At 41.6% G+C, this 25,185-nt stretch overlaps 1 protein-coding gene across 3 annotated transcripts in view; it reads left to right on the top strand.

Moving 5' to 3' along the window:
- QPCT (glutaminyl-peptide cyclotransferase) overlaps positions 1–25,185 on the top strand; it is a 153,214-nt gene extending 128,029 nt beyond the window's left edge. For all 3 annotated transcript variants that reach the window (XM_075203332.1, XM_075203333.1, XM_075203330.1), the window contains 2 exons: positions 10,601–10,717; positions 21,554–25,185. In XM_075203332.1, the coding sequence (XP_075059433.1) occupies positions 10,601–10,717; positions 21,554–21,699 (263 nt within the window). In that variant the 3' untranslated portion in view covers positions 21,700–25,185. The remainder of the gene's footprint in view (positions 1–10,600; positions 10,718–21,553) is intronic.

The raw sequence follows: 25,185 nt of genomic DNA, 5'->3' as shown, positions 1-25,185 counted from the left end.
ATTTGCTGTCGGTGTTAGTAAGGTCCAGTGTGGGGGGGGGGGGGGTGTAGGAGTCTCACCTTTTTTGGTCTTTGGCGGTTTGCAAAGTACCCAGTTACTATGTCCTTAGCTCTTTGTTTAAAAATAAGTGTTATAGCTCTTTTGTATTGGATATTTTGCTGTCAAAGGTTATGGTCTGCAGGTGTAAAAGTATATAGCTTAGAATGCCTGGGAAAAATCAGGTCTCTTGCATAAAATAGCTCTCTGAATGTCTATAGCACACTGCTTTAGTGTATATAGCTTGGGAAGTCCGTGGGTTTTAGGGGAAAACGAGTAGCTCTTATAGAATATTAATAGCTCACAGTTTTAATGTCTACAGCTCAGACTGCCTGTGATAATGAAAAATAAACTTAATATAAATATTTAGGAAATTAAAAATTAATAAATAAAATAATGAAGATAAAAATATTTCCGTTAATACAGATGAATCCGGAACAAAAAACTGCGATTGTCTGCAAAAAAGTATACATTGGGAAGAAAATTTGTCTTTCAACAGTTCAATGATCAAAGCACACTGACTACTTAGTGTAATAGCTAAATATAATACTTTACTATTCTTTCTTCTGTTCTGTGTAGTATCGGACTGGGGCATGAAGGGCCTACCAGGGGAATGCTGTGGTAAGGGCCTATAAAATATGTTTTGTGCAGGAGGGACGTGACAGCCTCTAGAGGAAGACGGTCTAGTACTCGTTAATTATACAGACAACACTGTGGCTTCTCAGTGCTGTGCCCTGCAGCTGGACTGAAGTCAGTGAATTTTCATCACATCAGCCAAGCAGTGAAATATTTGATGACAGTACCTCAAGTGGAAGTATCAGCGTAGCACTGGCAAGTTACAGTGGCATCCGTATAATTAACAAGTACCAGAAGGAATAAACTTTATTAATTTAGTAAAAAAGTAAAAAAAAAAACATTTTATGTGATATAGATAAAAATATAGATAATATAGAAAGTATATTTTATAGTTTTGAATCCAAAAAAAGAAAAATAGAAGAAGAATAGAAGAATAATATATTTATAATAAAAGTAATGTATAAAAATACTATACACACACTTACCTATATCAAATGTAATGCAATTTATTTCTATTCTTTCTTTTCTTTCTTTAACACTTCAATTTCTTTAATGCAATTTGTTTCAGTTGAAAAATGCATACAAGATAATACATAGATAAAAAATTCACTCTGGGCTCTGGCTAGAGATCAATAATGACAGCTAATATTTTGAGAAGTGAGAGCTAGGTCTGTATGTATGTAAGAGAATATGACTGTATAAAGACAGATTTGTGTGGTGAATGCAAACCTCCCAATTGTCCCGATTAGTGAGCTGCAAAAGAGGTGTGGCTTAACCAAAAATAGGTGGTCTTTTACCCTAATCTGTACATTTGTGGACGGAGTTTGATGGAACGGGGGCAGGGCTTATTTAGTCATTATTTAGTGGTTCTAAATGTTGGGAGGTATGTAAACATGCCTACAATTTTCCACAGACATTCCAAAGACAACAGATAAAGGGTAGCATGCATTAAGAAATAGTACACATTTCTCATACACGCGGAGATATATATATATATATATATATATATATATATATATATATATAGTATACATCAGTCACAAATTTAAAACCACTGACAAGGGGAGTGAGTATCACTGATTATCTCATTACAATGGCAATTGTCAAGTGAACAGTCAGTTCTTGAAGCAGGAACAATAGGCAAGCGTCAGGATCTGAGCGACTTTGACAAAGATCAAATTGTGATGGCTAGATGACTGGATCAGAGCTTCTCCATAATGGCAGGTCTTGTGGGATGTTCCCAGTTTGCTGTGCAACCACAGACCGATCAGAGTGCCCATGCTGTCTCCTGTCCACCACCGAAAACGCCTAAAATGGACACGTGACCTGGTTTGAGTAATCATCTTTTCTTTGCGATTAGTAAATTCTTCTTGATTTCCTCTTTTCTTTCTTCGGCTGCCGACCTCCCCTCCGTATCTTCTTAAATTTAAACTGTCTGTCTGAGTTTATAAAACCCTTTCCTAAAAAAATCATTCAGGCAGAAGTCTATATCTGGGAGTGAGTTATCGGAAGTCTCATTTTCAGAGGAATCTATGTCTGAAGTAGAGTAGGACAAATTAGTTATTCTATACTTGAGTGTATTCCATCTGAAGACCTGATTTAAAGCATAGTCTTTCTGGTCTCTAATAAATTTAGTTCTTTTCTTATCCATAATCTATTTTTCAAACATATCTAATTCTGATTTCAACTTCTCATAGGTCTTCTGGAATTGATCAATTTTCTCATATTCTTTTAGGTTTTCTCCCATGGACGAGATTTCTTTGTTATATTGATCTAGCAAGATTTTGTCATGTCTAAAGAGGACATTAGTCAGTTTTTCAGCACACTGAGTAAGAGCACACTCCCAGTCTTTTTTAAGATCTTCTGTAGCTAAATCAAAAGCTGGGTAAACCTTTGGTCTTAGACCGCGAGGTATCATATTATGTCTGATGTAATTATCAACCATAGTCTTATTCCAGTGTGTCTTAATTTGTTTAATCATAATTGATTTTAAGTCATTAAGATGATCTGACCAGTTTTTATTAACATGATCTTGTCCCACCATATCGAGGAAATTAACATCTCCTTTACTAAATAGCTTTTCCTTGTCTTGAACAAAGATTGTGATAGATATTAAAAGTTGACATTTTAGAGCTGTCCAATCAATTAGTTTTAATAGTTCTTAAATAGAATTTTATACAAGATATAATTTGTGTCAAATAAATGACTTCCTGTGTTGGTAAATCAGAACAGTGAATAAGTTTCACTGATGTGTTAATACTTGTTAAGGAGAGTGAAGAAACCGCACCAGGTATAGTAAGTAGACACTGCCCCTTAATTTGTTATATAGTAAAAAAAAACATTTTTTATTATTTCGCTCTCCTTTTTTTAAATCTTTTTAATACATCTATAATAAAAGTTACATTTTAATAAATTACTACCCCTGAGTGCCTCTAGATACACGTTGCTTTTCCCTTTCTAATTTGATATATGTTAAAATTATGTGTTGGGTGCACCCTTCAAGAGTGTACATGTTCAGGGCCCTGTTAAGACCATCTTGGGCCCCCGGGCACAGCAGTGCACTGGGGCCCCTATATATACAAAAAAATAAAAATGATTATATATATGGGCCCGTCGGAGGAAGCCTAAAAACAAAAAAACCTGGAAAAAGAAAAGAAAATACTTACCGTGCTGTCAGCTGGCGATCCAGCTCCCTCCCTGGTCTCCTCCTCCGTCGCGCTCGCAGTGCATGTCAGGCGTGACGTCATCACGCCCACCCGACATCCAGGTTTTTTTTTTTTTGCTTCCTCCAACGGGCCCCCCTGGGCTGCAGGGCCCCCCTGGGCTGCAGGGCCCCCGGGCACCTGCCCATTGTGCCCTATGGGAAAGACGGCCCTGTACATGTTCCTCTTGAATAGTTTTTACCAGGGCCGGATTGGGACTAAAAATCAGCCCTGGCATTTAAAACACACAGGCCCACCTGCTGTCGACTCCATGCACAATATTGTTGCATGCAGAGATTAATACGGGCATATCAATGGGACACAAGAAAAGTAAAAATAAATACCCATCCTCAGCATAAATGGGTAACACATTTGAAAAACAATCGAAAGAACTGTCATATAAATGTAGTTGGACACCAACTAACCAAACCTGATAATGTTTTGAGCACAGTCACAGATTAACAAGTACCAAGCAGTTTGCTTGATTTACAAAAGCGTACTGTTCCGACTGCGTGAGACAACATGAAACGGCTACAGTAAACCCTGGGCCTGATTAAAGATTCCGGTCACCATAGGCAAATACACCAACAGCGCCTCCCCCCCAATGTATAGGAATACTCCTAAATATAAATATTCGGAAATATTCTCCAGCATTCAAATTTAAATTGATTGCGCCGTTCTTACCTGTTCTTGCTCTTCTCTATTGCTGCTTTGTTGTCTTCACGCTGGCTTTTGCAAATTTGGAGTCCTGTATTGAAAATGCAAAAATTTTAATATATTACAAAATGTTAACAGACCCAGAATGATTAGGCTCTTTAATTAAAAAACAACAACACTCCATTATGGCCAGATAACACTACCCCATTGTACAGGCATATATAAGTAATATCTGAACTTTTGTGGTCAATAAAATATTAACCTCTAGCAGCACCATCTCACTGGTATTTATTATTCTAGTGATATCTGAACATTTGTGGTCAATAAAATATTAACCTCTACCAGCACCATCTCACTGGTATTTAATATTCTAGTGATAGTTGAGATCAGAGAGCAGCCATGTAACTGCCACACAAAAAAGATATCATGCCCCCCAAAACTGCTTTAGTTTTTAAATACAACCCAAGACATTTCATTAACCCTGTAGGCATTTTCAGCCCCTCCCCCCCTGCAGACATTTTCAGCCCCTCTCCTCCCCTCTGCAGACATTTTCAGCCCCTGTCCACCCCTGCAGACATTTTCAGGCCCTCCCCCTATGCAGACATTTTCAGCCCCTCTTCCCTCCCCTGCAGACATTTTCAGCCCCTCCCCCCCGCTGACATTTTTAGCCCCTCTCCCCCCTGCAGACATTTTCAGGCCCTCTCTTCCCCCTGCAGACATTTTCAGCCTCTCTTCCCTCCCCTGCAGACATTTTCAGCCCCTCCCACCCTGCAGACATTTTCAGCCCCTCCCACCCTGCAGACATTTTCAGCCCCTCCCCCCTGCAGACATTTTCAGGCCGTTCTCCCCCCTGCAGACATTTTCAGGCCCTCTCTCCCCCCCTGCAGACATTTTCAGCCCCTCTTCCCTCCCCTGCAGACATTTTCAGCCCCTCCCCCCCCTGCAGACATTTTCAGGCCCTACCCCCCTGCAGACATTTTTGGGTCCTCTCCCCCCTCCCCCCCTGCACACATTTTCGGGTCCTCTCCTCTGCCAACACTATTTTCCCTGTGAAAATAAAAGATACACTTACCTCAGCAGCCTCTGGGAATCTATGCGCTCTCTACAGCCAGTCCTACGCGACTGCGCATGATGTCATGATGTCACATCACACGGGAGCAGTGCCGGCCCACCGAGCTGTCATGACGTTTGATGTCATGACGGCTCCTTCGCGCCTCCAAAAATGTATTTATTTTATTTTATTCCGTGATCGCAGGGAGCCGGACCGGACCACGCTGCCATTGGCCCTGGTTTTTACTATATCACAAATTAAGGGGCAGTATCTACTTACTATACCTGGTGCGGTTTCTTCACTCTCCTCTACATGTGAAATCCATGCCGCGATGGGTCACCTGTTTTGGCAGTACAAGCTGGGCCTACACAATATTAGGCAATTGGTTTTAATGTTGTGGCTGATCAGTGTATATAATGTATACTACTGATGGTTAAACTGGTTTCTAATCATACATAAATTCTTTTGATTAGTATAGGTTATACAGTAATGTGTTTTTAAATGCTATGGCTACAATACAACCACTAAATCGTCATTGTAAAACAGTTATATTTATGTACCTTCTTTTTGTAGCTTGCTGTTTTTGACATGAAAACATTGTCTGTGTCAACAAACTATATAGTAATGTTAATATGACATGACACATGGGTGTTACATTTTAAGCCATTTTATTTTTTCTTAGGCACAATGCCACTATCAATGATAACATCTACAATGATTCTTTAATATTTTTAGCATCTTTTTTAGCATTAGTTTACTTTAGTTCTCACAGATTATTTTCTACTTAATGAATACATATCATTGTGCCATATAATGCATTCTGCCTCCTACATATTTCTATATGAACAAACTTTCATACTAAGTTGAATGGAATTCTTTGACTTTTAAGTAGTAATACAATACATTAGACAACTTGTGCTATTCTCTATTTAAAGCTGTTCTATTTTACCTCATATTTCAAGTACACCCATTTGGTTTTCTCAAAATGGGATAATTACTTTAGTGTAATTACCTATAAAATAAAGTGGTGGTAGAAGGTTTGTGAACTCTTTAGAATTTTCTGAATTTATGTATAAATATGACCTTAAATGTGTTAGTTTAAGTTTTGTAGTAAGGGTTTCAATAAGGTAGAACAGTGTAGCAGGTAGACCAAATACTGTCCCTAAATTTATTGTAATAAGATGAAAAGTGGCAGAGCTGCCTATTGGGACTGGATGGTATCACTATTATCCAAATAATATAATGTAATCCCTGGTGCTCTTCAAGTCATCAAAATGTATATATGTTGCAAAGGGATGTCTGTATGATATTACTTTTTTCTATGTTGTTTAAACATGAAACACAATGAAACAAATGTGAACAAAAAATATATATAAAAATGTGGTCCGGCCAGAACTTACATACATAACATTCAACAACTGAATGACAAATAATGATCTTAGGTTATCATACATGTAACTCTTATTTTGTGGTCAAGAAAGAGAATCCTATTGGGCTTAGCCTTAACATCTCTGTATTACCACTGATTACCTAAGATCTTAAGTCAGAAACAGGTGGAGTCAGAAGCAGGAGATCCAAACGGTACAAGTACGTGAGGCAAGCGATTAGTCAAGAACAGGATAGCCAACAGAACTAGCAGCACCAAGGGACTAGAAGCACTAGGGAACACACAAAGTCACTAAAGGAGTGATCTAGTACTCTGTCACTGGATCAGTGCCAGAGTCTGCCTTATATAGGCAGCTCAATCAAGGTATCGATGGTCAATGACGTCAGGAATCAGAGAAGCCTCCCGTTGTTTAGCAATGGGAAGCGTGTGCGCAGAATAGCCAACGGAGTAGTCTCAAGTTGTGTCCCATTGCCTAGCAATGGGATGCACAAAGATGGCGAGAGAAGGCAACCTTCCCCGCATATTGCTATAAAATATCTTTACAGTCTTTGTGTACTCTTAACTCCATAGTCTTTAGAGATTACAATGGTGTTTTATAACTATGCTGCACTGTATGTACAATATTGTAGTATTAGTCTGCTTCTCTATCTGTGATCTTTCTGTTATTTTGTATTTATTTACATAAAAGATTGTCTTTGTTTTAGTTTTAGATGTGCGGAGACCCCGCACATTTTGATTTTGGTTCTAAAATTACTTTTGTGTTTTGGTTTTGTATTTGGCAAACCACGCTCATGTGTTTTTTGGATTTGGAACTAGATTTCATAAAAAATGTATTTGTTCTTACATTGGTATTTATATAAATCACTTTTATTTACAGTCTATTTTGTAATGACCACATCACAACTGTCAATATCTTCACCAATATTGGCCAAAGGCTGCAGAGAGCTGGCAGGCTGAAAATAGTAACAGAGCAGCGGCACACACATACAGCAGTTTAGAAAAAATATAAGTCCTATGAAATATAGTAGCATAGCAGTGGCGGATAGATTGCCAGTTTAGTAAAGTAAAAGACAACTTTAAAACATAAAGACAGAGCACTGACTGATAGGATGGTCAGTTTGGAAAAGAAGATATCCAAAGGTGAGCCCATCACGCAAGTGAAATGGTTTGAGAAAATTTTAATCTCATTCCCTCTCCATGTGTGACATGGATAGCAGTGGCAGTAATAAAATGTAATTTTAGAAAATAAGATATGCCTATGTGGGCCTCACCCAGAAGTGAAATGATAATATTTCATTCTCAATCTTATACAGATTGTGTGACATAGTGAGGGACAGCAGTGGCAGTAATAAAAGCTAATTTTAGTCAAGATGATACATCAAGGTGAGCAAAGTCCATAATGTTAATTAGTGCAAGATGGAATTGTTCTTGGGCCCTCCCACCCAACCTTATGTTGTATATTCAAAAGGATATGCATAGTTTAACACACCAAGCACTTCAGTGACAGAGAATATTACTTTGTGGCTCAAGTGCTTGATTTGTTGAGGCCTTCACAAAGGAAAACATTTTCGTTGTCGCTTGTTGGACTGTAGAGTAGATAGAATTTTAGTGAGAGGGGAGAATCATCCGCACAGAGCCAGGATATACCTCATTCCTATGTAAAAAACACTGTTTCAATGAGAGGGTGCTCTTTCCATTGGTAACATGAGAAGGAACAACAATATTGGATTACATTTGGTTTATTATAAGAGCCCTGTTTCCCTGCTGGCTCCACATTCCGTGGTCATTTTTAATACACTACTATATTTTTCCTTTCACATTTAATCTTTTTCTTTCTTTTATATTTCACTTTTTACTAATGAGGGTATCAGTACTATTTGTATAGATATGTTTTTAAGATAATACACTTAATAAAGGCATTTGCCCTAAAAAATAAAAAAACATTTATTTACTTAGATTGGATAGGAGTGCTCTGGCAATCCATTTCTCTTCTTTTCTGTACCTTTTGATTGAGCTGGTGGTATGGCTACATGCAGTGATTGAATGCTGAAAATGCCCAGACATTTTATCAGCATCTCCTTCACCTACCTCTTGTTCTTTAAGAAATTCTGAACCACCAAGTTTACTGTGTGTACAAAGTATGATACATGTTGAAATTCAGCCAATCGTAATGCACACATAATATCCACTCAGTCATCGGCAATGAGGTATCCTGAGGAGAGTCTTAGTGGGTGAGTCATTTTCCTCTGACATTCATGTGTTTCTCCAACAGATTGACACTGGTATTTTTCGTAATGAAGTCATCAATACAGAGAGTAGCTTTTCTGTGAATGTCATGGCATTCGGTGCTAGCACTGCTATGCTTAAAGAATGAGGAGGTGATACACCTACCCAGTGGGCTGTTGTCATGTAGTCTTTTGTTTGACAAGTACCGAATGTACACATATCTGTATTCTGAACATTGGCATTTTCTAGGGACTGAATGACTTTGTGTTTAACCCCTGGGTACAGCTGAGTTATTGCTGTTCTGGAGAGATGGAATCAAGATGGAATTTGGTAGTGTGGACACCAGACCTCAATTAATCTGATAAAACTTGATGCATTGAGGGAAGAAAATGTACCCACATCCAGTGCTAACATAGCTGCCATGGCTTTCGTGATCTGCCGTGCAACAGTATCCTGGCTGTCATACTTGGTTCCTCTTGTAAAAAACAATTTTCAAAGACAATTGTTGTTTAAAACAATGCTTAGTCTTCTTGATACCCTTCTGTATAGAAGTTTCACCACATTCATCAATAACTTTTCCCTTAATACTTACATCAACTGCTGATGTTTCCTTTGAGATTGACAAATACTGGATTTGGAGAGCCCTTTCTTACACCTTCTTCCCACGTGAACTTTTTTACTAGTAGTCTTTAAAAAATCTTACTATTGTCAGTACTAGTACTGGAATGCTCCTGGTGTATAAACTGAACCAGGATTGACAACAGGAGTAAAGTTACTTGAAGTTGGAGCCACTTGTGGTTGCCACCACACCAGGTGAACACCCAATGCGATAGGGAAAGGAGGACTGTTATCTTGCAATTCAGACACTGCTCCACAATATCATTCAAATGATTATAATTAGTTCTTGGGAAAAAAATGTGTTTTTTATTATGGGTTGTGTTGTTAAACAGAGCACCCTACCTGCTAGTACAGAGATGATACTGACCTTCGCACAATAGCCTTCACATACAATCACTTGAATTGTAAAATAAACAAATGCTTTGATTTTTTTTTGTGGGGGGAGGGGTGCTGCTCATAGTCAAACGCAGCAGGCCTCACTCTAGTGTCACATTGATGCGTTTTCTGTATATGCATTAACATTTTTATTTAATTTGCCTGCACAGATTCCCTGTCACACATAAATTTACAAACTTTTCAAATGCCTATGTACGGCACCCATCAGGGCCATCTTAACAACATTATGGGCCCCCGGGCAAAGCAGTGCACCAGGGCCCCTATATATATATATATATATATATTATATATATATATATATATATATATATATATAGATATAGATATAGATGTATAGAGATACAAATATAGATATAGATATATAGAGATAGCGATAGATAGATGTACTTGCTCAGTGACCCTTGAAGGTTTTTTTGCAGGTTTTTTCTTTTGCAGGATTATTTATTCTAATTAGGAGCCCTGCCCATCGTGCCCAATGGAAAAGATGGCCCTGGCACCCATGGGTCAATAGTCTCACCCTTGTCTCTGTGTTCAGGCCCCCAAGCTGCCTAAAACACATTGGAAGTAATTTCACAGATGTGAACTCAAGCTGTTGACCCAGTGCTCAACTCGCACTGTGATTTTAAAGTCATGTTTTACAAATAATTTGTGGCAATAAATGACCTAGAAATAATTCATCAAGAACCCAAATGTGATTGTTTATGTAACGTGCATTATCAAGAGAAATGTGATAGATGCCATTGGAATATTTTCATTTTACAAACACTCTTACTTATCTAATAAAGATTATTATACTAATAGATTTTTCTTTACTTTCACTATGTGATCAATAATCTATTAATAAATAAATATGGTACAGTGTTATACCATTAAGCTGTAACCTATCTGTCCAACTTTCATAGTGAATGTAAACAAATAATGTGATTATATCTTTTTTTTTTCTTTGTTTAGAGAGAAGACTCCATAATCTCGGTCTACTCAATAATCATTCTACTGAAACTTTATACTTTGCAAGCAGTTTGCGAGCTAGACAAGTTGAAGATGACCATGTTCCATTTTTACAAAGGGGTAAGAAACATAATCCGCTTATCGGTTGACATCTTACCTTTACAGTGTTACTGACAGAGTTAATATACCCATGAAATAAAGACACGGAGACTTGTTTTGGCTAAAATGAAAGGTCAGCAATTTATTGAAATGTTCAATATATTGAGAAGAGGTGGCCAATCTAAGCAGACCAATCAGCCCCTAGGTCACACCCATGAGCTATAATCTCCGCCCCAATAGATTAGGTACGGCTGAGGCACGCCCGCCTTAGCGGAGCCCCTTTACCCCGAAGGGGTATTCTCACTAATTGCCCAATCCCTTTAGGGGAGAGTGCCTACCACGTCTTGAATGTGAACAAATTGTCCGCTGACTGGGCTGCTTACCGCCGCTATGAAACTTTATTTGTGAAAATTTCACTCAACTGACCCAACACTAAAAACCATAAACAATAAGAAAAATTAATATATAAACCCAGAGCGAGAAACCAAAATAGGGCCTGGGTGGGTGGGAAAAACTCTCAAGACAGTAAAAAGGGGAAGCTGACTGCTGGTGCCTGGACCTTATCCTGCTTCCCCCACTACATTCCTGTAATCCTGACCCCTACGTCCCTACTGATTGGCTGACCCCTGCCCCCCAGTGGAGTTAACTCTTGCTATATTGGTACTTTCTTTTACCTGCCCCCTCAGCGTTTATGTTACCTCTGGCTAATCCCCACCCTCTGTTATCCTAATCCGTTTATCGGTTGACATCTAACCTTTACAGTGTTACTAACAGAGTTAATATACCACTATGAAATAAAGACACAAAGACTTGTATTGGCTAAAATGAAAGGTCAGCAATTTATTGAAATGTTCAATATATTGAGAAGAGGTGGCCAATCTAAGCAGACCAATCAGGCTCTAGGTCATACCCATGAGCTATAATCTCCGCCCCAATAGATTCGGTATGGCTGAGGCACGCCCGCCTAAGCGGAGCCCCATAACACCGAAGGGGTATTCTCACTAATTGCCCTTACTTTAGGGGAGAGTGCCTACCACGTCTTGAATGTGACCAAATTGTGCGCTGACTGCACTGCTTACCGCCTCAGCTGGGTTCCCGCTAGGAACCCAAGCCCGCCACCAACTGACCTCTCATAGCCAACGCACAGAAAATCTGCTCTATAAAATACAACAACCCTGTATCCGACAAATGTACCACGTCAGGCCTATGGAATTTTGTGAAACGTGCTCTGATGCACGGGTGACCCGAGAATATTATCCACGCAGCCCTGCTATCCTTCCTGTGAGCCTTTCCAACACTAGCTGGGCAGTCCGCTCCCCTCCATTTGATTCTAGGAATGATGCCCGACCATATGAGGTGCATCGCTGGCCAATGTAGCTTTATTACCCCAATATCTGTTTTGATTCTTACTATGGGTTCCAAACCTTTTCACTTACCCAAATCATTGCCCCCGAGATGGATTATAAGTACAGAAGGCCCCCAAATCTCAGCTCGCTATCCATTAGAACCTTCAATATCGACTCCCAATGCAGCCCCCTGTGTCCTGTCCACCTAACTGAACTTGCCTGGGGGGATCTGGCCCAGTTATGAGTGGAGCCACTTTTACTGGCCCAAAAGACAAATGATTGGTCAACCAGCCAAATACTTTGGCCATCCTGACGATAACCTGCAAGATGGACCGAGATGCGCGTCAACAAGAGATGTAATGCACACTTAATAAATAGCGGAAAAGCACACTACTGTTTGTGCAAGATAGGGTGACCCATGCGGAGGTAAAACCAGAAACCCCCGGGGTGCCAACAGCCAATCAGGCCCCCGAAGAAAAGAAAATGGCAAATCCCTCCGCGCCTCCTTTCAACAAGAACAAGCAACCTATGTCATGGGTCAGCCTCCCGAAATCGCAGCAAATACGCTAAAGCCCAATAGGTGGATGCACATATTTCCTAAAACACTTTGCCTTCCACCTACCCAACGCCATAATAGACTGTTCTGAAGCGCCTTCTTCAGCCGCTACTATAGCTGCTCCTATTCTGAAGGAGTGAGTCCCATAATCTGCGTTTTTCAAGCCAAGCTTCGCCGCGCACTTCTTAAAGACAGCTGAAAACTGTTACTTTGTACGGGGGTACCCATCACGGTGTCTAAGCCAATTGCCAACAGGGGAGGGGCCCATGCCCCTATACAACCTAGCTAGCTCAAATGGACAAACTGCACTGTCCCTGTTGTAATGCAATGAAATCCACCGCCACCAACTCACTTATTCTGAATGCTCCGAAAAAGGCCATATAGCAAACGACCCCCTAAACAAAGCAGCCTCAACAGCATTGCTAGCTACCAAAAACAGTATACGCTGCTGATCAGGCTTACCTTCGGCCTCCCTTGATGAACAAAACCCTTCACATGACGGCCAAGCCAACCGATATTTCGTCAAGGAACCCAGCACTATCGCATGTTTTGCAAGGTCCACTATACCGCTTTATAATCTGCCAGACAGAATCAGGGCATAAAACACCAATCTCATTAGCCCCAGGGGCTAGCGGACGACACTTCAACCAATCAAATCTAGACAAAGCATCCGCAATCCTATTATCAGGCCTAGGCACATGTCTTGCCTTGAAGGTAACGTTAAACGATAGGCATTTCTATACTAAATGCCTCCATAACCCTGACGCCGGGGGAGGGGTAGCTTTCTGATTATTGAATAGCATGCACTACCCCCAAATTATCACACCGAAAACTGTACTCTTATCGCCATGGCGATTACACCACAATTCCAATGCTACAACAATTGTGAAACAATTCCAGCAACAAAAGATTCCTCATGAAACCTTACTAACGCCAAGAAGGGGGACACGCGGCCACACACTACTCCCCGTCCAGGTAAGCCCCAAACCCATACGAGCCAGCCGCATCCGTAAACAAGTGAAGCTCCACATTATTGGCGGCAGGCGCCAACACAAATCCCATTGAAATTCTCCAAAATAAACGCCACATGACCAGATCGTCCCTAATCTCCTAGGATATCTTAACCCGATGACGGGCTTATGCAACCCAACTGTAGCTCTCTCCCACTACCTGCAAATAACCCTACCCATGGTGACAGCGAGGCAATCAAAATTAAGTAGACCAAGCAGGGATGGAACGTGCTTTAACTGAGCCTTACTCTTGCCTTGGAACAAGACAATGACACCCTCCAACTTAGCCACTTTCTTCCTAGGCAACCTACAGCACCCTGCTCTAGCGTCAATTTCGCTACCCAGGTATGACAATCTCTCTGTTGGACCTTCCGATTGTCCGCATCCACTGGAACTCCCATAACTCTTAACAACGACTGAGCGGAAAACAAAAACTCCTGACACACCAAGGACCCACTTGGTTCAATGAACAAGAAATCATCCAGGTGGTAATGGGCCACACTTTGATGCCCCATCCCCGTTACAACACACCAATGGAGAAAATTGCTGAAACCCTCAAAAAATGCACAAGACATTTTACATCCCATAGACAAACATTCATCCACATAATAACCATTCGGCAAACAAAAACCCATCTATTTAAAAGAAGATGGATGCAAACCTAAATGCTGACTCAATATCGAGCTTTGCCAGCAACGCCCCGGCTCCGCACCGCTGGACTATCAACAACGCGTCCTCAAAGGACTGATACATCACCGAGCATTCAGATTCTGCAATCGCGTCATTCACGGACATACCATGCGGGTTAGACAGATGCTGTATCAGCCTAAACTTACCAACTACCTTCTTTGGTACTGCACCCACCAGGGAAATGACTAAGCCCTGGCTCGGGAGGGGGGGGGGGGATAGCAGAGGGTCCGCACATTCTGCACAACTCGTTCTCTTTATTCAGTTTCTCCTGCATGACCAAAGGCAACTCTAGAGCTGATTTAAGGTTCCTGGGAGACCCCGTATGTACAGTTCCACTTACAGGCACTTTAAACCCATGCCTAAAACCATCCCTTAAAAACTCTGAATCTGGTCTATTGGGGTACCAACCTAGCCGTTTATCCAATTCAGACAACACAGTAGTAGAAAAGGCCTTAATTCGCAGGAGCACCTGCGGTGGGTCTGTCTGTGGCACCTTGCCCACTCCTCTTAGGAGATTCCCTTCTGGGATGCCCTCCTCCACACGCGGCACAGGCATGCTTACGCCTACAGGCCGCACCTCTGTCACACTGACTCACGTTATATGCAAAACATCTCCCTCGAAAGGGCTGGACCAAACTGTTCGGGAGTTGCCATATCCTTACACCAATTCCATCATTAATAAACCATCTTGATTCCTGTGAAATGCCCCGTCATAACGTCTCCACATGTTACCTCTGGAGTGGGTATACATCCCGTGTATCAAGAAAAATGTATTTTATAATGTTCATGTGCTCCTCCGGCCTACTCACCGAATAACAGGCTGCAGACACCAGGAAACCCCCAAACAGTTGGCAAAACTTCTATAAACCTCCTCACCCACGCCAGAGTGTGACATTGCTGCTGCCAAATCGTCCTTAGCCTTGTTGGTAATGCCAGACATATCTACAAACCGGCCCGTGCGTATCTGTCACGCATCCTGTTTCTCATGTCCCGTAGGACAGCTGTATTGGAACAGCGCACCACATCATCACCCTTCAACCTGTTACTGAGGCTGTTATTCATAACCTCTGCTCGCCGGCGGTTACCACTCAACTTCCTCTCCAGCAGTCTTATCAAACTTGTGTCCAAACTCCTGGACCGAGTTGGAACCTCACTCTCAGAGGAAGAAGAGCTTGACTCAGAGCTCATGGCCGACATTACACTGGCATGCTCACCGACTGGCTCGCGGCCACCACCGTCCGCTCCAGGTGATGTTCCTACCGCGGCCGTAGAGGCGACTTCCGCATAAGAAGCGCACCTGGACCCCCGGCCCGATGACACATGTCTGGTCCGACCTGCAGAGGAGGAAACAGAAAGAGAGTTCCCTGGACCAGGAACCGAGGCCCCTGCACGCAATGACCATTCCGAATTATGCCCTAATAATCTGGGCTCAAGAGCCATAACTGCACCAGCTGGGTGGGATTAACGTCCTTTAAGTCGACCGTGCCAGGGATGCCCAGAGAACCCGTCAGGGAGGACGCGTGACCCTACCCTGAACCGGGCCCTCCGGCCACTATCTGCACGTTCTGAGAACCTAATGCCCCTGAAGGGGCTAATGCGGATGTCTGCGTGCCATCCAACCCTGAGAGAACGGAAGCAATGGAAACTGTAGAAGCAAAGGCACCTGTGGTTAAACCGTAAGTACTGGGACAGGTAGGAAAAGAAAAAATAGGGAGCATAGGCAAGGAAGGGGAATTGAATAATGAGGGGGGGTGGGGGCAAAATTGTAGAGGGGAAAGGTTACTGAGGGAGGGTTGCAGGAAGGAGGGAAAGGGGTGGGGAAAACTTCTACTGATGCGCATGGTGGGGGGCCTCTGAAGGCCTGCAGGGGGTAAGGGACTGGCCGTACTGAGGGCCGCAGGTATGGGGTCTCCCCCCTAATATCACTCCCGCCCCCTCCCGCTCCCTCCCGCTATGCTGCTCAACTGGCCTAGTGGGAGGGGGGGGGTTGGCTGTAGGATCTGCCTTGCCGCTGGTGTCAGTGGAGTGGGACACTATCGGGGGCTCCTGGAGTGCCCCTACCTAAAATGGCCACCGCGGCACATAGCTTTCATCAGTGGGTACCATGGAATATGTATATGGGACCTGGCTTGGGGGTGGTGGGCTGTGCTTGGCTGCTGTTATACCTGTGACAGTAACTGCTATTAGTATTGTATTACGCACACCTTCTTATCAGTTGTACTGGAAGTGTTTTGCAATGTAGTACTGGAATAGATCTATGGTCGTTGGTGGGAAGAACGCATATCACCAATTATGAAAGCCATTAATGCAGCACTTTATAATTGTTGTAATCTCTTATACCACACATCTATATTCAATGTAATCCCGTACAGTTTCTGACTATACCGATTCAGTGCCAAGTCTGTTGGTAGAATGCCAGGAATATTTTTTCCTCCCGCTGAATGCCTCATAAACTGTCCACAGGATATTTTAAATAGAAACTCATAGGGGAGATGAGTGAGCTATTCAAAGCGGGGCCATAATCGTTGGTGGCAGCGGGGAAGGTTGCCCGCATGTAAAATGGCCGCCGCTGCCCCTATGTCCGTCCGCGCATACGCGGCCGAACACGTCGCTGAGCATGCGTAAAAGCGATACTGGCCGCCGTAGATGCGGCGCGTTTACCCGGCACTCGGGCCTCAGGGGAGGGGGGGGGGGGTGTATGTGGTGCTGCAACCGCAGTCACCACTGAGGAAGGCCTTATAGGTAAGGGGGGAGCGGTGCGGTATGCTGGGGCAAGAAGAATAAGGCTGGGGAAACTAGATAGTGGGAGGGAACCGAGAATTATAGATGGGGAAATGAGGTGAATGGACAACGAAGGGGAGAATATAGCGAAAGTAATGGGACAACAAAAGACACAGGGAACAGGGGACTGAAGGAATGGAACAATAAACGACACAGAGGACAGGAGACTAAATAGAGGACAAATGAAGCAGAATGGAGAAGGAGATGCAGATGGGCAAATAGCAATAATCAGGGGAAACACAGTAGATGACCACAAATCAACAGCAGTATAAAAAACAAGTTTGCACAGTAAATACTCACCAGGACCGCAGAGCAGGATAGATTCACTCAAACTCTCCAGACAGTAAAAAGGGGAAGCTGACTGCTGGTGCCTGGACCTTATCCTGCTTCCCCCCACTACATTCCTGTAATCCTGCCCCCTACGTCACTACTGATTGGCTGACCCCTGCCCCCCAGTGGAGTTAACTCTTGCTATACTGGTACTTTATTTTACCTGCCCCCTCAGCGTTTATGTTACCTCGGGCTAATCCCCGCCCTCTGTTATTCTTACTTGCACACTTGTTTAAGAGTGATGGCAGAAAATGCTACACATTTTCTTGGGGTTGAAATACATGGTAATGAATTCTACTTATGTCATGATACAGCACTACTTAAAAAGTAAATTAAATTCCCATAAATCCTTCACCCCTAAAAACAAATCATTTACACTTAACGTTTTTCATTCAGATAGATGATATAGGCATAATAATTAAACAAATAGTTTTCTATGGAGAAACAATGCAATGCAATGCAACAAACAATAATATATTGTGCTATAATTCATGTCAGTTCATTAGGTGTAAAATCATTTTAAAAAAGACATAACAGGATATGCAGAATATACTTTGATTATCAGTTGGTATGTATTTAATCCTAGTTCTTATTATTACTGCTATCAAGAGTTAGAGTTTAGCAATATCTCATACTTACCTACTTTCTTCAGCTCTCTTCCGGGAGCCAGCCAGTGGAGGGGGGCGTGAGGGGGCGGGGCGGCCAAAATCGCGTCATTTCGGCCCCGCCCCCTGTGACGTCATGACGCAAATTGCGTCATTTGACAGCGGGGGGCGGGGCTAAACGCCGCGATTCATCGGGAATCGCGGCGTTTGGGATCTAATTCTGCCCACTTCACTAGGAAGTGGGCACTTCCTAGTGAAGTGGGCAGAATTCGGGAGATTGCCACACTCGCCCGGGAGTCCGGGAGACTCTCGCAAAATGCGGGAGTCTCCCGGACATTCCGGGAGAGTTGGCAAGTATGCAATATCTAATTATAGCTTGCAAGAGTATTTTCTTGGGGAGTGCTGGTGTCTTCTATTCATTTACTCAGGTCTGTGAATTTCCTTTTGCACCATAGGCTGTTGCCATTGAATTTGAGGCTTTATAGTTTATTTAAACACAGATAATATAGCACATTTACCATATGGTTGTTGAAAAACTTTGCACTTTGTCATCTATATAATAATGCAGTGGATCCCAAACTTTTTCGGTTCAAGGCACCCTTAGGGTATCCATTTTTTTCAAGGCACCCCTAAGCAAAAATAATTACCAAGTTGTCCCCCACCTTGCTTACAAATGGCCCTGGCTGAGGCACCCCTGTGAGATCGCTGAGGCACCCCAGGGAGCCTAGGCACACAGTTTGGGAACCACTGTAATAATGTATATAATAACATACTTACCTACTTTCTTCAGCTCTCTTCCGGGAGCCAGCCAGTGGAGGGGGGCGTGAGGGGGCGGGGCGGCCAAAATCGCGTCATTTCGGCCCCGCCCCCTGTGACGTCATGACACAAATTGCGTCATTTGACAGCGGGGGCGGGGCTAAACGCCGCGATTCATCGGGAATCGCGGCGTTTGGGATCTAATTCTGCCCACTTCACTAGGAAGTGGGCACTTCCTAGTGAAGTGGGCAGAATTCGGGAGATTGCCACACTCGCCCGGGAGTCCGGGAGACTCTCGCAAAATGCGGGAGTCTCCCGGACATTCCGGGAGAGTTGGCAAGTATGTATAATAATTTGAAAAATATTGTCTTGCACAAAAAAAGTTTACTAATGTAAAGGAAATTAATCTACTTCTAATCTATCTCCAAGTCCTATTAGTAGTGTCTTGACATCAAACATCAAGGAGCTCTCACAACCTATCACTTTGATTATTACTGATCTGCCTTTAGTTGCTTATATTCTGTTTCATGAATCTAATTTACTAGAAATCAGCCTGCAGAAAGGGGGAGGGGGAATCTTACAGATGCAGGGTTTTGGCAACTTAATGTTGGGAAGCACAATACAGGAGTTTCTGTTTACAGTCATAATAAATCTGTTAAGTCATCCAAGCCCTGGAGGTCTAACATAATATTGGCTGGACGGGGATGTATGGACTACTTTGTGTGGTATCCACCACACACACACAGACACAGACACACACTCAGTGGAGTACACAGTTGAGAGTGCCCACCTAAATGGACCTGCATATGACCAAAACAACCAAGTACTCTGCACACATATTGCTAAGTTTTGAATTTTCAAACCATGTATTTGGAGAGCCTACTGAACTTACAAGTAGCATGTTCTATGATGATGATGAGATTTGTAGGAATTCGAACGGGAGTATAATATTTGATAATATAGCTATTCAATTGGTCTGAAGTGACATGAATGCCATGGCAAACATTAAGCAGTCAGTGGATGCAAAATACATTACATAAAAATGTATTCTCTCTTCTCCATCTTCATGTTGCTATCTTTTGTTGCCCCCCATGTCCACAGTCTCCCAATTCCTTGACAGCTTTGATGCCTACCTCACATATTTTAAATCTTTTTGCTCTACCTACTCTTATACTAGGCGATTTCATCATTCACACTGATGACCACACTGTTTCTGCTAAAAAAAATCTGTGGTCCTCATGTCTATTGTCTGGCCCTCTTTAGCTAGACTTTTGTCCGTACTTCCTCCCATATCTTGTCTTTCCGTGTACCTTATTGCCTACTTCTTATGCTTACTTCCTGACTGTGAAACAGGCTAATCCCACGCCTCCTTCTTTTTATTTTTTTTTACTGTCTTGTTCCTCAAGCTTCTTCCCCTCCTCCTCACCCCATCCCTTCCTCCTGCTGAGAGCTCCTTGTTTACCTCAATTTGGGCATCCAGTATGTTTCACAGGAAAGGATCAATTTTGCAGACTCCACTGATACACTTTTTGCTGGGCACCACTTTTCATGAATGACCGATTGCGTTTTCGCCATATGGACGGTGTTTGCTTCCTTTACACAACTAATCGGTTTACATTTGTTGGATAAGGGTAAATGAGAATATTCTAAACATAGAAATGTTATACTTTAAAGCCTAAGTAGCTACCGTTTATTTAAATTAAAAGGATAACACAGGAGTGCTGACAGCACTTCTGCCTCACAGCACCGGGTTCATGAGTTTGAATCCTGATCATGGCCTTATCTGTGTGGAGTTTGTATGTTCTCCCTGTGTTTGCGTGGGTTTCTATACTAATAATTGTATGTTATCAATTTGACCCTAGCCTGTATGTGTGTGTGTGTGTGTTTGTGTGTGTGTGTGTGTGTGTGTGTGTTGTGGAATTTAGACTGTAAGCTCCAAATGGGCAGGGACTGATGTGAGTGAGTTCTCTGTACAGCGCTGCGGAATTATTGGCGCTATATAAATAGATGATGATGATGACAGGGACCAGAAGCAGCAAACAATTGATGAACTGCAAAGAGCAATGTTTGGGGCAGGTATATAAGGCAGTGGAACAGATGCAAGTGATCAGGAAAGGAGGGTTAGTTCCTGCAGGGGATGTGGAAATGTCCAATGGCAAAGCAGCAGCACCTCTGGAAGCATAGAGGTACTGCAGGCCAGATACAAATTAGGGTCAGAGTCCTAACACTCATTCTCACTTGCTCTCTCCCATTCTCACTCTTTCTCTCTGTCCATGTCATTCTATCCCTGTGTCTCTCATTCCTTCTTTTCATTCTCTCTTTGACTCATTCTCACCAACACTCTCTTCTTTCTCTTTCATTTGTCTCCTCTCTTCCATGCTTGTGTCTGTTTAGTTTTATTGCTGTGAATATATACAATGCCATGCCTTGATTTTAGCATATTTGTATTAATATTAACCTTAATTTGTTTTTTTATGGTTTCATTTATACTTCCAATAAAAGCTATTGTTGAAAAAGAGTTGAGAAAAAGATTATTCAAGTTGGCTAAATTATATTCCTAAAAAGCTGCCTGGTAGATACTGTTGACATTTTTAGTGGTGTCCACCTATCATATTTCACAGATCCACGTTTAACTGGATATATTAAATACTGTATATTTGTGCAGAAAAAATGAAAGCAACAATTACGATGTATATCACTTATAGCTTAGTATGGTTAATGGGAAGTTGTAAATAATTATGTACTACTAATTAAGCATACAATAAACATATGTTTTATTGCAGGTGTTCCGGTCCTGCACCTTATTCCTTCTCCCTTTCCAAATATCTGGCACACAATGGACGATAATGAAGAAAATCTTGATTTTTCAACAATAAACAACATCAATAAAATTATACAAGTGTTTATTCTGGAATACCTTAATATATAATGGTACTGGATGAATCACTTGGTTCACAGGTTAAATTCTATTTTGGTAATATACTAAATTGTGCAATCTCAATTTGTATACAGAATTGAAAAATATGTGTTGCTACCGCTTTAAAAAACAGTTTGTGAACCCCTTAATAGTAAGTCTACATTATAATAATGGATATAATCCAATTTGACAATTAACACACAAATTGCATTTTTCATGCCTTAATTTTATTCAACACATTGATGTGGCATTCACAATTTTGCTTGTAAAAAAAATGAGTAAACCTTTAATTTAAGTAACTGATAACATGTATCCACACTGGTTAGTTCCATCAGCTTGGAGGTATTTTTCCCATTTCCTTCAAGTTGTGATATGTTTGGTCTGTCTTGCACTAAAGCTTGCCTCAAGTTATGACTCAGCTATTTAGTTGGGTAAATGTCAGGACAACGGCCAAAACATGCAATTTCGTGTGCTGCATTCCCTCTTTATGACCCACATTCTGTTAAACTTACTGATTGATACCTTTTTTTTTAACATGTTGAATTTGCTAGTATAATCCAGGATTCATCAACCCCTGATAGATTGCAAGCTGTTTGTTTTTTGAAGCTGAAAAACAGTCCAAATGCAAAATTATTTAGAGGAACTCACTATGAGAAGCAGTTCTAGCAGCGGTGGTACAATATCATGAAAACAGGAGTGAGGATACAACAGAATAGAGCCGCAATGATGCAGACATTATTTGCAGTACCACAAAGGATTCTGTGAATCTATGAGATCCATGAAAACCATTTTTTTATTAATTATGCTCCAACCTGCCTTGGTGTGCTGAGATGTCGTCATTACAGTCAGTTCATTACTGAATATCATTCATAATTGTTGTCAAAAGTGGATAGTGCTTTTAATCATTTTTTATAAAATATTGTTTTTCATAGTAAAATAGATCATGAGGTTGAAAAAACACTCCAGTCCATCAAGTTCAAACTATTTTTCATCTCCTGCGATCCTTATCTTATATTTGAAATTGATCCAGATGAAACACTCACCAACCGGTTTCAATCAGGAAAAATCCCTCCTGACCCAATATTGCAGTTCTATTTCTCCCTGGATCCACTACTGTCCTTCATTTTAATTAACGGTCGTAACTCTGGACACCCTTTTATGCTAAAAGTTTATCTATATGTATATTTTGGTTTTCCACATATTGGCACCTTGGGTGGTTCTGTTGTGCGACTGGCTTTCATTTAATAACTTTGTTGTTTTCCATTGTGCAAAGCAGTTCAATAATACTTTCACTGCTATGCTTCACAGTTGAAATTTCTATGATGATAGCACATTTTGCTTAAACCATAAGGTTGAGACTTCTGGATCATCAAAAGGGTCTTCACAGACTTGAAACAGACTGCCATGTTCTTTTGAAAAGTAGTTATTTCCTTCTTTGTAACCTATATACACTATATGGACAAGTATTCGGATACTTGACCATTACACCAACAGGGACTGTAATGACATTGTATTCAAATACATATACTTTAATATGGAGTTGGTCCCCATTTTACAGTGATAACAGCTTCCACTCTTCTTGGAAGGCTTTCCACAAGATGTTGGAGCGCTTCTGTGGGGGTTTGTGCCAATTCATTCTGTAAAGCATTTATGAGCTCAGGCACTGATGTTGAAAGAGAAAGCCTGGCTCGCAATCTCCATTCCAGTTTATCCCAAAGGTGTTTGATGGGGTTGAGGTTAGGGCTCTGTGTGGGTCAGTCACGTTTTTCCACACTAACTCATCAGACCATGTCTTTGTAGTTCTTGCTTTGTGTACTGGGGCACAGTCATGTTGAAATAGAAAAGGGCATTCCCCAAACTGCTGCCACAAAGTTGGAAGCATAGCATTTTTCAAAATAACTTGGTATGCTGCATTAAGATTGCCCTTCACTGGAGATAAGCTGCCTAGCCCAAACCCTGAAAAACAGCCTCATACCATTATCCCGCCTCCAGCATACTTCACAGTTGGCATTATGCAGTCAAGCAGGTAACCTTCTCCCGGCATCCACCAAACCCAGACTCGCCCATCTGACTGCCAAACAGAGAAGCATAGTTCGTCACTTCACAGAACACGTTTCCACTGCTCCACAGTCCAGTATCGATGTTTTTTACACCACTCCATCTGACGAATGGAAACCCATTCAATTAAACTACCGCCGCACAGTTTTTGTGCTTACATTAGTGCCAGTGGAAGTTGGGATCTCTTCAGCTATGGAATCAGCAGAGCGTTGGCGACTTTTGCGCACCATGCGCCTTAGCAGTCGGTCACCTGACTCTGTGATTTTGTGTGCTCTTCCACTTCGTGGCTGAGCTGCTGTTGTTCCTAAACGCTTCCATTTTCTAGTAATATTACTTACAGTTGACCTTGGAATATCTAGCAGGGATGATATTTCACAAACCGTCTTATTGCAAAATTGGCATCCTATCACAGTACCAAGCTTGAAGACACTGAGCTCTTCAGAATGACTCATTTTGTATCACAAATGTTTGCAAATGGAGGCTGCATGTCTAGATGCTTGATTTTTTTACACCAAATACTTTTGTCCATATAGTGTATATCATCCGTTTTAACCATTTTCCTTATGGTGGACACATAATCACTTTTATTAAATAATGCAATAATGTGCTGCAGATCCTCTTTAGTCCAGCTGTGTTCTTCATTCCACAGAGTACTGTACTTTTGGAGTAATATTATTGTTGTCAGTTGCCTGAAAATGAATAGGCCAATAATTGTGTAACCTGTTATAGCCTCATGAAAATTTCAAGACATTGTTTCCCACTGTTTTATAGAAAACCCTTTATGTTGTGAAGTAAAATTGAATGTTTTGTCTTGGGTCATGAAAAACTACAGCTGTTTTTTGTTTAACCAAATTCTCTTTATCATTAAGATTCATATGAAAATTCTATCAGTGTAATGCACTTTTACAGATAGTTCTGAAAGGTTTGCAAGCTTTACAAATGTTGTAGAATGCAGAGGAAAGATTAGGCCGAGGACAGTGGCAGGTGGGGAGTTTGACTGGGGCGGTACACCTGTCAACCCGTAACGCAGGTGTCCTAAGGCGAGCTCAGGGTGGACAGAAACCTCCCGTGGAGCAGAAGGGCACTGTAGTGTAGGTATCCTGGTGGACACATGTAGCCCTCAGAGGTGTCATATTTTGCCCTTCTGACACAATCCAATGAATAGAGAATCTTGTGGCCAATTAAGTACATTGGCATGTATCGTGTTATTGGTCAACCAGAGCAAGGAAGATTGTAGTGACCATGAGCGATTTTATTGTTAAACACAATCAATGATTCACCAGATATGTGACTCCCATTTGGACATTCACAATCATGCCAAACAACAGATCTAACAGTGTAACTATGTTTATATTAGTTTCATTCATGTTTATTTAACTATATAAAGAACTAAGGAATTATTAATTATTGTTGTATCATGAATAAAATATAATAATAGTA

Source organism: Mixophyes fleayi, chromosome 3, assembly GCF_038048845.1.
Source record: "Mixophyes fleayi isolate aMixFle1 chromosome 3, aMixFle1.hap1, whole genome shotgun sequence".
In the NCBI taxonomy this organism is placed as follows: domain Eukaryota; kingdom Metazoa; phylum Chordata; class Amphibia; order Anura; family Limnodynastidae; genus Mixophyes; species Mixophyes fleayi.
The sequence above is the reverse complement of the archived record's forward strand: the minus strand, read 5'-3'. Positions and strand labels throughout refer to the sequence as shown.